The sequence below is a fragment of the Syngnathus floridae genome, chromosome 7, assembly GCF_059516105.1.
Source record: "Syngnathus floridae isolate MCC-2025c chromosome 7, RoL_Sflo_1.0, whole genome shotgun sequence".
NCBI lineage: Eukaryota > Metazoa > Chordata > Actinopteri > Syngnathiformes > Syngnathidae > Syngnathus > Syngnathus floridae.
The window spans coordinates 15,938,036-15,955,233 of record NC_142419.1 but is presented as its reverse complement, the minus strand read 5'-3'; the positions used below and the strand labels follow the sequence as shown (position 1 = coordinate 15,955,233).

At 43.2% G+C, this 17,198-nt stretch overlaps 1 protein-coding gene across 1 annotated transcript; it reads left to right on the top strand.

Moving 5' to 3' along the window:
- The first annotated feature begins 1,524 nt into the window (after positions 1-1,524).
- hic1 (hypermethylated in cancer 1) lies at positions 1,525-15,819 on the top strand. The gene is made up of 2 exons (XM_088381295.1): positions 1,525-1,939; positions 6,462-15,819. The coding sequence occupies exons 1-2, from the start codon at positions 1,888-1,890 to the stop codon at positions 8,678-8,680; spliced, it is 2,271 nt and encodes a 756-aa protein (XP_088237421.1). The 5' UTR covers positions 1,525-1,887; the 3' UTR covers positions 8,681-15,819.
- Positions 15,820-17,198: the final 1,379 nt, after the last annotated feature.

Below are 17,198 nucleotides of genomic sequence, written 5' to 3'. Positions count from 1 at the left end.
GGGTTCCTCGGGGTGTTGCGGATCACTTCCGCACACCGGCGGCCAGCACCTTGAACCGGGATCAGCCGCCCAGAGGAAGCCACCGGGGGCCTTTGTGACATTATCGCATGCTGTTGCCATCAAAACTAAACAAAGGCGCGCTTAGGAACGAGCCGTTCCGTGGTTGAAAAATGAGACCTTTAATCAGCTCTAGTTCTTTCAATCACACCGAGTGCTTGACACTGAGCAGATTAAAATCTCAGGAACACTCTTTGTTTATGGAGGTCGTGACCTTTGCTAAGTGTAGTGTAAAAAGTTAAAAGAAGTGATGCTAGAAATATATATATATATATATATATATATATATATATATATATATATTTTTTTATCTAATTAATATTAATTATATATATTTTTATATATACATATGTTGAGAGGAGCCAGATGAGGTGGCTCGGGCATCTTATCAGGATGCCTCCTGGACGCCTCCCTGGGGAGGTGTTCCGGGCATGTCCCACCGGTAGGAGACCCCGGGGACGACCCAGGACGCGCTGGAGAGACTATGTCTCTCAGCTGGCCTGGGAACGCCTTGGGATCCCCCGGGATGAGCTGGATGAAGTGGCTGGGGAGAGGGAAGTCTGGGAGTCCCTCCTAAAGCTGCTGCCCCCGCGACCCGACCCCGGATAAGCGGAAGAAGATGGATGGATGGATGGATGGATGGATATATACATATGAAAAAATATTGCAAAGTTAATTAGATAAAATGTTTTTCTATATATATGTATAAAATATACATATTGAAAAATTATACATTTACATATGGAAAAATATTCTCAAAGTTAATTAAATAAAAATGTTCTTGACTCATAGTTAAAAAATATTGTCCTTATCATTATTAATTTTATTGCTGTTGTTATGTATTTGTTTTATAAGCAGTTCAGATAATGGATGGATACACATCAACTGAATTAGGTTATAATTAAAAAAAGAATTCCCAATTCAAGGGGCTCCTCCTGCTATATTTTTGCCACTAGGTGTCACTGTGGAGCCTAAAATGTCAATGTCCGTCTGTGGTTCGAGCGGACCTCAGCAGAACAAGCTGGTCACAAGTGTCATAAAAGTCCTGTCAACTCGACATATTTCACTTTATTTAAGACATCTGATTGCAAACAAAGCAAGCTAAGTTAGGTTGAGACAAACTTTATTCTTTATTCAAGAATAATTGTGCAGTTTATTCCCATTTTTTCTTCTCTTTTGAGGGGACGCAGCCCAGATTTTTGTTTTATTGGAGCTTTATATTATTTGGGGCAAGCATATAAAAAAAAAAAATCAAATATGAAGGGTATCCAATTATAGTAAAGTTTCACTATTCGCGGGCCGGCTGGTCCCTATCTTCCGCGAAGTAAAGGAACTACGCGCCCCCCCCCCCAGTAGAGTTGCCTGTCCCTTTAAGACGATGTGCGTGGAGAAGTTCAAGTTGGGGTCAGTCGAAGTTCCTGCCCTCCGCGTTACCTTCTTGCTTTTTATTATAGACTGACATCACACTGGAGGCGAGCTCACAGAGGCTCCATTATCATCACCACCACCACCGCCGCTCAGTGTGCGCGTTATTGCTGCTCCAAAATAGCTGAGGAAATTAGTAGAGGGGAGAGAGAGAGAAAAAAAAAAAAAAAGAAAAAACAGGGAGGAAACTGATGCTTTTTTGGTTTGGATAGGAGGGGATGAGAAAAGAAGAGGAGGGGCAGAAAAGAGAGAGAGAAAGTGGGTGGGAGGACGGACGTGATCCCGCCGACGAGAGCTTTCGTATCAATTAATAATGATAAAAAAGAGCTGGTGAAAAGCACGCTGGCATGGCTGAGTGGAGGCTGGCACTCGGGACGTCAGATATGACTGCAGCAGCCTGCTGACATGATCATTGAGGCAGACTCGGATGGGATGGCAGCAGACATCGGGCATGCAGGTAAGCCACAAACACTTGCAATTTAACATTTTTGCAAGATCATTTAAAAAAAAACACGTTGTGTTTTAATAGTTTGTTTTTTTCTTTGATTTTTCCACGTTTTGCTTTCACCTGTTTCAACCTGCTTCGATGCAGATTTGCGGTTGCCTCTATTTTTTTTTCTCATGGTTTTGCGACAATACTAAGCAGAAAATCGTAACTGTTTGCGTATTTTTGCTTTTAAAAGTACGCTTGATACGATCGTTGTTGATGGTAATCATTTAATACAGCAAGAAAAAAGACACGGAGTTATAAAAGTGCACGATTAAAAAACTTTTTTTCTCACATTTCACGTTTTTGTTTTTGTATAATATAGTAAGTAATGCAGGTTGTAAGTCACATTTTCCAGTTGCTTATTTTTTTAAGATAAGTCTAAAATCATCTAAGTTAAAAATCACGATGACTTAAAAGTTACTCGTACAAAATTCGGCACATTTTCACGTTTTTTGCTTTAAAAAGTGTTTGAAGTGATCTTCAGTACACAATTGTCACAAAGATTAACATTTCTACTATTAAAAATATGATTAAAATGGCCTTAAAAGCTTCCAGTTCATACAACTTTTACTACATTTTCATCTTTTTGTTTTGAAGTGTATGTCCAAAATGATCATTGACGATTATCAACACTTTAATATAGGAAGCAAAACAAAAAGTAAAGTATCAGATGACAACCCTTAATGAATTCAGGAACTGTAAGTTCCAAAAATCGTCAAGTGGGGTGATCCTGTCACTCATATGCCGCGCAAGTCAAGACTTTCATTTTCATGCTTGTTCCAAAAAGTAAATGTTGACAATTATTAAAAAAGATCTTTATCAATAACTTGTCCTTAAAGGTATATAGAGGGCCAGAAAGTTGCATTTGAACAAATGACATTTGTCCAAATTTTCATGTTTTTTTTATAAATACATAAAGTGCTGAAAATGACTTTTATTGATTAGTTTTTCTTAAATTTTCAAAAACTGTGATCAACTAGTTGTTCAAAAATCAACATTTTCCACATTTTTTGTGGAACGCCAAAAACATTTTGATTGACATCTTATCAAACCAGAAAAAACATTCTTGCTACAAAAAATGTTTAAGTACATAAAATGTGCAAATGATTTTTTTTTTTTAAATCAGCAATGTTCTAATGTAAAAACAGAAAAACATGTCATCACATGCCAGTCCTAGTGCCGAACCGCCTTTCCCCACATTTCCGTGCGTTTTGTTTGAAAAGCCGAGAAAAGCCTTGACGCCCTAATCGATGAGTAACCCTTCAATGTAAAACCCAGAAAAACAGCAAAGTATGTGAACACTTAACAGTGCTGGAGAAATCATCCTGATCGTTTTTCCATCTTTTCATACTTTTATATTTCAAAGTGGAACACGAATCCACCAATTAACAAGACATAAATGTAGAAATAAAAACAACTATGTACACCATTTGGCTTTTATTTATGTATTTTACAGTTTAATGGCGTACATATGTCACTCCATTTGACCTTTTTTTTTTCATGATGTGGCTTTTCTATTGAGGTTTCTGACCAATATACCAGCGTGCTTGTGTGTGTGTGATCAGTGTGTGTGTGTGTTTTCAGAATCGTTAGATCCTCATTTTGCTGTCATATTTTCCTTTTTAATTTCTGGCTTGCCCTGCTGACAGCCAGGGATTTTATTTGTCAGTGTGTCTTTGTGCACTGTTGACATGTCTCATTAGTACAGTATAGAGTTGCTGTTACTCTTTTGGGTGCGGAGAAGACGTTGGGGGTGAGGAGGGGAGGGGAGGGGGGGTGTTACGTGTCTCATGTGTGAAGAGAACGTAGGCCGCCATGAATCGGGAGGCCCATCTGATGCTAATGTGACATACGTGTTACCCAACTTGGTTCCCATCACTATTTTGTCATCGCTTTCTGTGATGGTGTGATTTTTTTTTTTTTTTTTCGATGCAATCAGACAGGAAGTTGACGGGCTTTGCTGATGTGACTGAAGCGTGACCTTTTCACCTTTTGATACATGGGTGGTGAGTGGGGGGGTTCTTCTGCAAACATGTTAGACAAGCAGAGTACTTTTTTTTTTTTTTTTAAAGCACGCCGATAGCGTTAAAGCAGATGTCAGGTGTGTTTATGTGAAGGAGATGAATTTGTGTGTGTTCACGCTGTAAAAAATACAACTTTTTTTGGGTCATTTAAATTGGGGGAAAAAATGGAATTACTGTTGTTTATGGCTACACTGTTAGAAAGTAAACAAGTTGTTTGCTTAAAACTTCAAATGTTTAGTTGAATTGCCCGACATAACTTGAAAATTTGAGTCCAGCTTTTTTTTTTTTTTTTTGACAGTGCACACAAAGTTAAGCAGACACATTTCAAAGGAACATTTACTATGTAAATTGTGCTCCATGTGCATTTCATTCAGCACGTTTGTGTCCTTTTAAAGAAATATTCCTGGGACAGATACGTTCCGGATGCTTAAACATTTAGAATTTTTTTTTTTTTTTTTTTGCACAGGCAGTAAGGCCTTCTTGGGCCGCCGAGTGTCGTCACTTGACTGCGAGAGTTCACTAAAGGGCTACGTTGGGTTTGATGCAAGACCGCGGCTGAAAATTTATGTTAAAATATGATGGCCCCTTAATGGAAAGCAGAAGTGGAAACGCTCCAAAATGACAGCTTGGGAAAGGATCAAGTGTGATGTCAAATTAGTTTCTTTCACATTTTATTTTTTTCCAGATGAATTGGATCCTTTTTAATTAAACATGTCCTATTTGGTATTTTCTTATTTTTTAAATTTTTTTTAACAATCTTTAAATCTGCATTTTAGATGATTTTTATATTTTAAAATGTACTTCTTGATTCAAATGCCTTCTCTAGTTTCTTTTTCTTCCACATTTATTGCCTCTTAACCACATCATTACTTTTAATTAAAGCAGTTTTTTCCTCTTTCACAAAAATATTTTCTTAGCCTTTTATGTCTATTGTGACTGCAAATTACTTTTTATACGCACTCCTCCCCCTCTTACCATGCTAAACAATCAACATAATCAAAACCATGCCGTAAAATCCCAGCTTTGTCAAACTTTTTCGGTGCAAACGTCATTTTCCGTCCCGTCCGAGGAAAAATGTGACGCGCTATTTATTTATTGTCGACTTTGCTTGCGTTCCCAAAAACGCCCCGCCAGGGTCACTTTGTAAATGTCCTCAGATGCCTCGACGTCATGTTTAACACGTGATATGGTTTACTTTAGGAGTGAAGTGGTGATATTTGAGTGTTTGTGTGTATGCGTTTGATCCCCGGGGCCCGAAAAGTGTGAAGCTTTGCGCCATCGAACAAAAATGAACAGTGTATACTTTGCGTTGAGTGTTTTTTTTTTTTAAAAAGGTCACAAGGTCACAAAGTGCACGACGCAGCCCGTTTGTTCAAATCTGTGCTCAAAACCACAAGCAGACTCTAAAATACGTCTTTTGTTTCCTCTTGACTTCTCTCTCTCACGTTTCTCCCGCTGCAGAGGAAGTGAACGTGTGACGAACGGACTTGAATTTTTTTTTCTCATGATGAGAAATGCAGCGGCTCACCTTTTTCACTTCCCGTTGACTTTGAGCGAGCCCCCCCCCCTCCCTCGCCCCTCCCCTCTGGTATGCCTTTCCCACACAGTCGCCCCGCAGCCCGCTTGTTCTGCTGCACAATCGACACGACCGCCGACATATGTCAAACAATTCCGCCAGTGAATTTAGCAGGACCGCAGATTAATTACTTTCATACATGTACGCCGCTTTGTGACTCGCTTCGTCTGTTGTGTTGTGACATGTGGCCGTTCCGCCGACAATGGCTGAAAATGTGGAGATTTGTCCTCGTCTACTGTTGGACGCAAAAGAGGGCCTCCAGGCTCACTCTCGCCACTCTAGTGTTTGATGGGAGTATTTCACACAAACCCCACAAAGCATGTCTTGCTTTGTACGATTTGGAACTGGAAAAAGAAAAAAAAAATCCCAAACAAATTGTCTGAAATTACTTTTGGTTGGCTATTTTATATTACAGTATGAATTGATGTAACCTGTAAAACCAAAACCGTTATGTATAATAAATCAAATTGATTGAAATATAAATTCATGTATTGTTTTAAGAAAATACTTGAGAAAAATTTTATATTAAAGCGAATAGTAAATAGTGAGGAAATCAGCCCTGCTAACTAACTAACTAACTAACTAACTAACTAACTAACTAACTAACTAACTAACTAACTAACTAACTAACTAACTAACTAACTAACTAACTAACTAACTAACTAACTAACTAACTAACTAACTAACTAACTAACTAACTAACTATTGTTCCTTGTTCGAATCAAGGTTCCTGGCGTATTCCTAAAACACACATGCCTAGTTAATTGAAGATTAAAAATAGTCACAGTTGCTAGTTTGACCACGTGTCACTGGTCTAGTTATACCGAGTTCATGTAGTCATTCTAAGAATCCACAACATGAGATCTCACTGCTGCGTGTTTGTCTGTAGGTGGCGGACTGAAGACGATGCTGGATGCCATGGAAGTACCAAGTCACGCTCGGGATCTCCTCCTGCAGCTCAACAGCCAACGCACCAAAGGATTCTTGTGCGATGTCATCATTGTGGTGCAGAACGCTCTCTTCCGGGCGCACAAAAACATTCTGGCGGCCAGCAGCCTCTACCTGAAGTCCCTGGTGGTCCACGACAATCTTATCAACCTGGACCACGAGATGGTGAGTCCTGGAGTCTTCCGGGTCATTCTGGACTACATCTACACGGGTCGTCTCAGCGAGGGGGACCCCGCCTCTCCCAACGAGCCCAACCTGGGTGCTGTTTTAGCTGCGGCAAGCTACCTGCAGCTGCTTGACTTAGTCGCTCTGTGCAAAAAGAAACTCAAAAGAAATGGCAAGTACCCTCCTCGCACCACTCCCGCCTTCCTGCCTTACGCAAAGATGGGCGGCATGGGCTTAGGCGGCGGAGGCCGCTACAGGATCTCCACTCCCGTCATCCAATCGTGTCCTCCCGGGGGGATGCTGAACAGCCACACGCCCCGACCCCCGCCGCTGGAGGAGCTGATCCCCCATCGGCTCGCCATCCACGCCGGCGAGCTGTACGCCCCGACCTCTACTCAGGGCCCCCAGCCCTTCCCGTCCATGCAGTCCGTCCTGCCGGCTCAGCTTGGGCTACGTTCGGCGCTTCCGGAAAGGAACTGCTCCCCAAACTACGGTCTGGACCTCTCCAAAAAGAGCCCCAATTCCCAGTCTCAGCACACCCCCTCACAATCCCATGTGGTCAGCACCCACAATGACGAGGAGCGAGACGGGACACCGAGCGGACGTGCCAGTCCCACGCAGGGAACCAACGGCAGGGCCTTTCCTTCTGAAAAAATGGAGACGACGGATCAGACGAGTTCTCTCACTCCGCCGCCGTTCCCCCACAACCAACCGCTCGGCCCCCACCTTCCCCATCTCCATCGTTCGGGCTCGCAGGGCACCGAGCGCTACCCGTGCCCGCCGAGCCCGGACACCCTCACCGAAGTCATGGAGGCAGGAAGAGAAGTGGGCAACATTTACCGCTGGGTGAAACACGAGCCGCTTCCCTACGCGGCCGAGGACGAGGACGAAGACGAGGACGAGGAGGAAGGCGGGGAAAACGGAGAGCGGCGGCACAACAACCACAAGGATGAGAGCGAGGGTCCGGACGACAAGAGCGGCTCCGGCACCGAGGAGACGGGCAGCAGCGAGGGCCGCCCGTCCCCTTCCGGACCCTTGGGGAGGTTCCACGTTCCGTACGAGCCAGAGAGTTACGGCGACAACCTGTACGTGTGCATCCCCTGCGACAAGGGCTTCCCCAGCTCGGAGCAACTCAACGCCCACGTGGAGACTCACACGGAGGAGGAGCTTTACAGCAACACGGGCGGCGAGCTTGGAAGCGGCAACATGGGCAAGAACATCAGCAGCAGCACCAACGGCTACGGCGGGTTGACCGGCGGAGGCGGTGGTGGCGGCGTCCTAAGCGGCCTATCCCTGGAGACAAAGTCCAACCAGTCTTTGGCTTCGGGGACCATCGGCGAAATGATCCGCCCGTACCGCTGCTCCTCCTGCGATAAGTCCTACAAGGATCCGGCAACTCTACGGCAACACGAAAAGACCCACTGGCTCACCCGGCCGTACCCGTGCAGCATCTGCGGCAAGAAGTTCACGCAGCGCGGCACCATGACTCGCCACATGCGCAGCCACCTGGGCCTCAAACCCTTCGCCTGCGACTCCTGCGGCATGCGCTTCACTCGCCAGTACCGCCTCACCGAGCACATGCGCATCCATTCCGGGGAGAAGCCGTACGAGTGCCAAGTGTGCGGCGGCAAGTTCGCCCAGCAACGCAACCTGATCAGCCACATGAAGATGCACACCGGCGGGGGCGGCGGCGGCCTGACCTCCGAGGGCAAGCTGAAGCTGGACTTTGCCGAGGGCATCTACCCCCTGAGCAAATACACCGCCGAGCATCTGGGGCTCAAGCAGGAGAAGGCCAACGAGCTCCTCCTGCAGGCGCAGCAGCAGTTGGTGGCTGACGCCAAGGCCATGGAGAGCCTTTACCCGCTCTCCAAACTGGCGTCGGAGCACCTGGGGGCTCTGGGCCACGACAAGATGGACGTCCTGTGCCAGGCCCTGCCCCCTCCCCAGCAGGCCCTCTCCGAGGCCCGCACCATTGAGCGCTACTCGCCTAGCTAAGACCGCTTCCCACCACATGCCACACGCAGTATTCTGACGCCGTTCACCTCAAGTAAATAATCCCTCCGCACCTGACTCAAAGTGCCTTTCTATGCATCTAACCTTTGAAGCCTCCTACCCCAAGGAGCGCTGGGCTATCAATTCTGTGACCAAGGGACACTTGCTTGACAGCAGTATTTATGTTTGTATATGCAAAAAAAAAAAAAAAAAAAGCCATTGAGCCAAAGCATCAATTTTTTAAAAAAATGCTTATTTATTTTTTTGTATAATGACGACACCCAAAGAAAAGCTTAAACCCTGTGAGAAGCAAATGGACAAGATTCAGGGTTTGTGTCCACATCAGGTGGACTTTAAAAACAATGGGAGTTTTTCATTCTTGAATTTTCTATGTGTTCATTTGGAACCACTGATGGCGTCGTGGTACACTCGCATGTCGTGGGTTGAATGCGGTTCGGGTTCGGGAATGGCTTTAGGATTAGGGGCGGAGCTACCTGATGGGATCAACCAACATGGCCGCTGTTAGAGATTTACTCACTCCAACTTATTTCGCAAGAACCACACGAGAGACAAGCAAGTTCTTTTAGACACCTGCAGGTGGAGAGTTCACTCGCTCCAGGAATGAAGTCTCAAGCTCTCCCAACTGCAAGGACATATTTATTAAAAGAAAAGGTGGGGGCAAGAGTAGACTGAATAGGAAGCCCTTGTGCTCTAGTCAAAACATATCAGGGGGTGTTTTACGACCTTGTATAGAATGGGATTCATTACCGGTTGCATTCCAACATAATCATACGATAAGGATACTCTGTAAAACCCTAACAGCCGCAAAGTCATTGTTGATCACTCTATTTGCACAAAATAAAATGCAAAACTAAACCAATCACAATGCAAGTAGGAACAATTCCAAAGTTAAAAGCAAATTCAAAATTTAGATTTTTTTTTTTTTAAATTGTGAGAAAGTAAGTCACATTAAGTCCGACTGTGGATCGGATGGTCAACAATGACTTTTCACTTGTGTATGAATGCTCTGGCCACCCCACCGAAAACCTTCTAGCTACGCCCCTGGTTAGCGCTAGCCTGTCTGTCTTTAGCCTTGCCCTGTGATTGACTGGCGACCAGGACTAATCGCTCCATTGAGGTTAATTAAGTCAGTGAACCCCCCCCCAACCCCCCATTGCTACCGTTGACATGCCAAAGTGAGTGTTTAACGCACACGCGCCTTATCTCCCCGGCCCTTCCCCGCTCTATTTCACACACACTTAGCAAAGCTGCTAATCTGTCAGCGATACGAGCACGAGGCCCCGGTTGTAGTCCGGCCCAGCTGTTGTACGCCAGTAATCCCTGTGAAATCTCGCTTGCTCCCGGACAATTCGTGCACACCACGTCCCATTTCATGGCTGCCATCCCCTCGGTGCTACTTATTAGCGTCTGAAGCTTTAAATACAGCCCCCCCTTGTCTTTGCTAATATCAAAACCCCCAAAACAATTGTTTTTTCCCCATTGGGAGCGAGCTGCAGCCAGAAAACAAGAGCAGTTGAAGCTTGTTAAATTCAAAATGCTTTTATAATAAAGAAACTTCCCGAGGACTTTTACCCCCCCAAACACTTTGACTAGTTCTTAATTCAGATGGTCTGACCACTATAGTGCCAACGTCAACCTCAGAGGGTGAATGTGAAGACTTTCAAGCCATAAACACACTGTGATGGATCGAATGACTTTTAACTGAAAAAACTAACCAAAAAAAAAAAAAACCGCAAAAAAAACAATGTGCCTTACATTTTGGGCTGTTTTTATTTTTATGTAACAGTCATTTAAGGCAGCGGTGGGGAACTATCTCAAATTTATGAAGAAAAAAAAATCAAGCTCGTGGGTTAAATATTTTTTAGGCTTTTTATAACAGTTTCGCTCAATTTTTTTTATTATTATTTTAATCCATATGTTGTGTGTTCCCCACCCCTGCTTTAAGGGGCTTCGTTGGTGTACCAAATGTCCAATAGCAAACCTTGTTGTTTCCTGTCACTTTTACTTATCCAGCCAAAGTAGAGCACATGAAAACTAGTGCTTACCTCAGGACCACACACACACACACACATACACACACTACCACCCAAACATACACACACATGCAAACACGCAGTTGTTCTGTTTTTAAACTTGTGGTTCTTGTCTGTTTATACATTTCAGTTTTACAGCAGAGCGATGACATTTGATATTGCTTTTTTATTATTATTATTATGATTATTACAACGCGGCGTACACTTTCCATTGTGTTGTCTTAACAAAAAAAAGGAGAAAAAAAAAGAAAAAAAAAAAAGAGGCGTCTGCGGGTCTGCCCCGGTCGGTGGCTGTCTTCACGGACTGTCTGTGAACATCAGAACCGCACTCGGGGCTGAGCGCCGTGCCATGTTGATGTTGTTTGGGTTCAGAGTGGAGCTTCCAGGGACTTTTCACAGCCCGTTTGACTCAGTGTTAGAGAGTTTCAGGCAACACACACACACTTACACAGTATACACACACCCACATAGGAAGCCGGCGTGTGTTTGGTGGACCCTTTTTTTGTTGGTGGGGTTTTATTTTCCGATATGCGTTTGTGTTATGAGAGTGTGGGAATTTTCAGCCGGCTCATTCACTAGTTTTAATGAAAATCGCCCCCCTTCCTCTCCATTAAAATAACACACACTTTCCTCTGTCGCCTCAAATCTAAGCAGGGAGGGGAAGAGTCAGATAAAACTTTTTTTTTTTCTACAAGGAGAAGCTCCAACCCACACACACACTTATATACAGTACACACACTGGCAGAAAAAAAAGACTTCAATTATAGGTGTTTACTTGGACTGCAATAGGTCCCCAACTTTGTCCCCCCAGGGTCAAAGGTGGCCAAAGTGCTCACCCTCTGTACTCAAGTAGCAATAGTTTAAAATGTTTACTTGATTTAAAAATGACAAAGTACACATTCGACTCACTCTAACACTAAAAAGTAAATATTTTATATTCATGTAATCAATCGTAGCAAATTCCTGTTTTAATAACTTGACACAACAACCAAAAAATTCTCCACAAAAAAAAATTCCACTTTTATTAACTTACTCTGCTTGTACTCAGAGGAAGAAAAAAAAGAGGTCCCTTTTTTTCTTTTTTTTAAATCTAAGAACTAACAGCTTTGGCTCAGGCGTTTATGCTATGAAAACAACTTGTTCCCGAGCTCCCAAATGACTAACGAAAAACACTCAATTCAACTTTATTTATCTAGCATTATCTAGATAATTCTTGAATCCTCCCAGGCTCACACATTGACCTCCATCATTGCAATGGACACATTGTGCTTTGCATAAATCATAAAAGTCAGTAATCAAAATAATATACAAATTTAATATATTTTTTTAATTCAACTATATTATGGCTCCCGTTCCATCTTTTCGACCACTTTCCTGAAATTCTTTTTCTAAATTCTTTTCAAAGTGCTGTCACCAAACGTGAGCGCGCGTGCCCGCGCGAGGTGCTGATGTCGGGAGTCAGCGGGCCGGAAGCGTTCGCTTGTCTGTTTATGCCATCGGAGCTTTTCGAAGCGGGGCTTAATACACGTCCTGGGAATCAAGGCGGGTGCGAAGGAGACGAGCCGAGGAGCAGGAAGTGAACTTTTGGCCGAGGCGCAGGATGTGTCGAGGCAGATAGAGGGAGAGAGAGAGAGAGGGGGACCCAGCCGGGGCGAGCGAGCGCGCGCGCCGTGGAGCCGCAGCTATTGTCCGCCTCTGACAAGCCTGCACGGATTTCTAAAACGCTCCATTCACAAAACAAGTTGACGGTATCTTCGCTTTTCCTTCCTCGCTTTGCTCGTTTGGGAACAGTGTTATGATGATACGGCCGCACGCACTGGAAAGCGTTCAAGCGCTTTGTGGCGAGGATGTTGTGGATTTATCGTTATAGGGAGGGAAGGGGGGTGATGGGGTTACCAAGCATTTAGGTAGGCGATATACCAAGAAAACTGGAGTATACTTATTTAAAAGAAACAATTTCTCTTCCAAAGGCAATGGAATAAACCGCGGAGGCTACACAAATCATTTTTCACTTTGCAACTGTAACAATATTTAGACTGCCTTTGTCACTTGTTGCTAGGCAGAGTTCATAGGGCTCAACCAATTCTGCCCCATAGACCAATACAAAAACAAGACTAATCAGACATGTTTAATTTTCTTTATTTGTTGTGACAACTGCATTTATTTGATACAGAAAATTGCCGTTAGCCGCCCTCCAGCGTAGTTTAGATAAAGCTGTTTTGAAAGTGACAAAGAGGCTTTTATGAAATTCCATTCATTAGGCGAATCTAAATAAACGTCTTTGCGATGTGGGTTATTAGATTTTTATTTGCTCATGCTTGATTACTTACGGCATTTCTTTCCTTTTTAAATGTCATTGCCACAACCATAACTTTTCAAACACTGTCAGTATAGAAATAATATATATATTTTAAAAAGATAGTCTGGATGAATTCCAGCAGCGAGATAGATTTAAATCTTCCTACCAACATAAAAAAAACAATTTTTTTAGCCGCATCTAACCCGACGTTACTTAAAAAAGAAATCGCTCTGACTGTCTTTTCAGTTTTATGGATTCACGCGCCGGCTGTGCAACGTTGCCTTTTAGTGTGGATAATCATAGGAGCCAAAAGCCACCATTGTCCGCTGCCTATTTCATTTTTATTTTTTTTATGATGTGCCAAATTACAGAGGAAAAGCATCCATTTTCCTCCCTGAAGCTAAGAATGGACTTCTTCCTGCATGAGTGTGCATGAAATGAGCTTTGCCGCTGACGTCGGCAGCGTTGGCACTCTTTGTTCACCTGCGCCCCCCCCACATCCAGCCGACCCGCCTCCCACAAAATTAAATTCTGCAATCCTACTTTGAGCTTGAGTCCCCATATAGTGCCAATGACCAGTACACTCTTACAGATTGTACAGCTTTAACAGATTCCCTCATGCATTCATAAAAACTCATTTTTCTCTTTTTATGACACGTCCATCCCCTAAAAGTCCCACGTTTTGCCTTCCCTCTTGCCCGGACTCTCCCTCCCTAAATCTTCCTCACCTTCCACCGAACACAAGTCCCCCCTCCCTCCCACGCCCTGATCCACTTACTTCCAGCTGTTTCTCATGCTGAAGAAGACACTTGTCTAAATGTTTACAGCGAGGGCTACTTTCTTTTTCGCTAAGCCCTGATCGATTTCCAAAACGAACTCTGCCGCCGCATGCGTTGACCTCCGCTGTATGACGGTTACACCCCCGACCCCCCTCCCCACTCCGCCCCCCGGGCCAAGAAAAGGGCCTCAAGGAGGAGATTAAAAGCAGAGGAAATGTGGAATAGGCTTTCAGAAAGATGCCAGCAAAGTAAACATGTATGAAATTGCACAATTGCGCCGGGGCCTCCGGCAGCCAAGTCATGCGCCTAGATGAAGAGGAAAAAGAAGTGAAGCCAGAAAGCAAACCATAAGAAAGGGAAGGGGGGGAAGAATAGCGTCTTGGTGAACTTGAAAGTGTGCTTACCTTCAGGAAATGATGCAGGTCATTGTTAGACGGCTCAGCTGTCATGTCAGCTCGCCCTCACGAGCTCCGCTGCAGCTTGATGAGTAGCAAAAGTGCTAATTTTTGTTGTACTTATAATTCGGGCGGGATCATTTTGAAAAGTAATCTGGTTGGAATTTATTTCCCCTCAGTATGATTTAATATGCGATTATTTGGATTACGATTAACAATAATTCAAACAAAGCTGCCATAGAAATATAGAAAAAAAATAGATAATTTTTAAATTTTTATTTCAAATTTCAGCTGTTGCGATTTGCATATTACATTCCGCTACTTTGCAATATTATTTGGAATTTGATTAACTGAGTCCGACATTTTATTCACTGTCTGCTATGAGTGCCTTATTTGAATTTAGTGGGATCTTGCACAAAAATGTGATGCAATTAGCAGAGAGTTTTTTTGTCGTACTTGAAAATGCCTTTTATTTTTCAACAAAAAATGTAGCAGCTAAAATGTAGCACTTTTGTGGCAATATTTTGCTTTTCATTTTAAAATGCAGGGTTAACCTGCAGACAATACAAGGCAAACATTTTTGCAGCATTCCCTACTAAATTCTCATATCATCATGTTTGATTGACACATATAAAACAGTCACATCTTTGGAGCTTTTCCTTGATTTTTGGGTAAATTATGATTATTATGATGTTTGAATTCAAGTTATGAAAGTGTAGCCACACTTTAAACCCCATAGAGAAAAACTAAAAATATCACAAACTCATATTATGTGTTTTCCTCATTTTTGGTCCTCATAAAATGTCCCTCCAAATTGGTAAAACCAGTGCACATACATCGACGAATACCAAAAACTTAACAGACTCATCCGGTTTTCAGGCTTTTGTTACTGAAAGACATCCCCACAATGTAATTCACGTTAGCCATCGTGCGTCCCCATATTGTGATAAAAACCAGACATACACACACACGCAAACAAGGCTAGCCTGCAGCCTCCAGATTAGATCATCTTTAACGAGGTTGCCCTGCCGCGTTTGGAGTGTCGCTTCTCGTTGGAAAAGTCATCATTAAGAAACGGCCGATCGGAGGGAACACGCGTGCCGAGATCGTACACACCCTCAGGGTCTTCACAAAACACATGCATCAAAGATCACGTGCAAAATTGATGGATTGGGCGGCTGGTTGGATTATGAGCTAATGAGGATGACTCCGATGTCTTGCGCCCGAACAAAGTTCAAATGTGGGACACACATGGAAACACAAACACACACATTTGTATTGTCGCCATTTTGTTGTCTATCCATTGAAGCAATACAACCAAAACAGTATTTCTGCCTTTTATTTTTGACAAAAAAAAAAAGTCAATATGCTTTTCATGAGATGAATGTATTTATTGCATGTCCAAATGTTTTATAGTTATTTTTTTGTGTACATTTCAACTGTGGATTTTTTTATACATATATAAAATGTCATTGAATTATGATCAAAATGATGTCGATAAGGTTTTTATTTTGAAAAAGCGCAATGTGAAAACATGTCGCCATTTCTTTTGTCACTATACTCCAAATCTTCCTCGCAATAAAGTCCAGTTGCATAATAAATTTGAAAAAATATACTTTGTGTTGTGTTTTTGTCCTTTTCTGATGGTACCTAATATTGTAGCTCCACTTGGTGGCACCTCAAAATTTGAGACGCCACACATTAAAGGTCAAATGTCAAAGGGGTGTCTGATGTCAGCCGGCTTTACTCCTGCCTGCAAATCTTTTTATTTTTTTACCAACTTTGTGTGTCTGTGTGTGTCAAAATCCGAGCAAGAGAGAGACTAAATCTAGACAGACATGAAAATAAAATGCGCATTTGTCCGGATGCTGGCTAATTATGTAATAATATTTTGTTCCTTCGTGGGCCCAAGTTCAAGTCATTCACAAGACTTCTAAAGCAAAACGAACATCAGGAATTGATCATAATAATATTCTGCCATAAAACATCGTGTCAATTAGTGCTCACGATGTGACCATGTTCTTGCAGAAGCTTCTGCACAACGTCTGCAAGAGGTCGTGACCTTTCCCAGTTTCCAGTCTGGCACATTTTCTGGTGATGCCTGAAGCTAGGGTTAAGATTTCAAAGTAGGGTTTAAAACTAGGTTTTTTTTTTTACTTATAAGATTCAAGATTTAAGTTTTGATTCCTAGCCATCAACCATGACCTCACACTGTCATAGTGTGGCTCGTAGAGTATTGGACTCTGAAGATGGTGGGTTCAATCCTCGAGCTAGGTGCTCATATCAATATTGACCTCTTGACCTGCAGAGCGTGGCATCATTTATCATTCTTATCCCACAATTGGTGCTCAGTACCATCTAGAACGGAGTTTAAATGTGATGAAATAATTCTATTTTTATATCATATAAAGGCATTTCCACAGTTCCAACGGTTAGCATAGGCGCTAGTTCAATCCCCAGCACGGCCCTCCAGCTTCTTTTCATCAAAAACCATCCGTCTGTATTTAATAACTTGTATTCATTCTGTCAATTTATTTCCAAATGCACTGATTTCCCCACAACACGAAAAAAAGTCAAAACAATTATTTACTCGTGACATTTTGATTTAAATATGGCTTTATTTGCATGAGCGCTAACAAAGAGCCCATGTTGTTGGAGAACGAGGGGCGGAAAGGAAGCCGTCGTCATGACCCTTCCATGTTGTGTGTCCTGGCATGTTCGAGGGCCTGCCTCCACTCCCTTCGAGTCAATGGAAAACATATGCCTGCTCCCTCGCTCATGTGTGCCCAGTTGGGTTGAATCCAGTTGAGTGCAGTGGCTTCCCATCTACCGCTCCCATCTCCTCCAGCGTCCAGAGTGTTCCCTCGCGCCCCGTCCTCCTTTTTTAACAAGGTGGGGCCGCAGCTGAAAACAAAGAAGAAATGCATGAGAACGTGTTCCTCACCCACCAGTGGAACGCTTCCCCTTTCCTCTCCCTTCTGATAGTGAAATTAA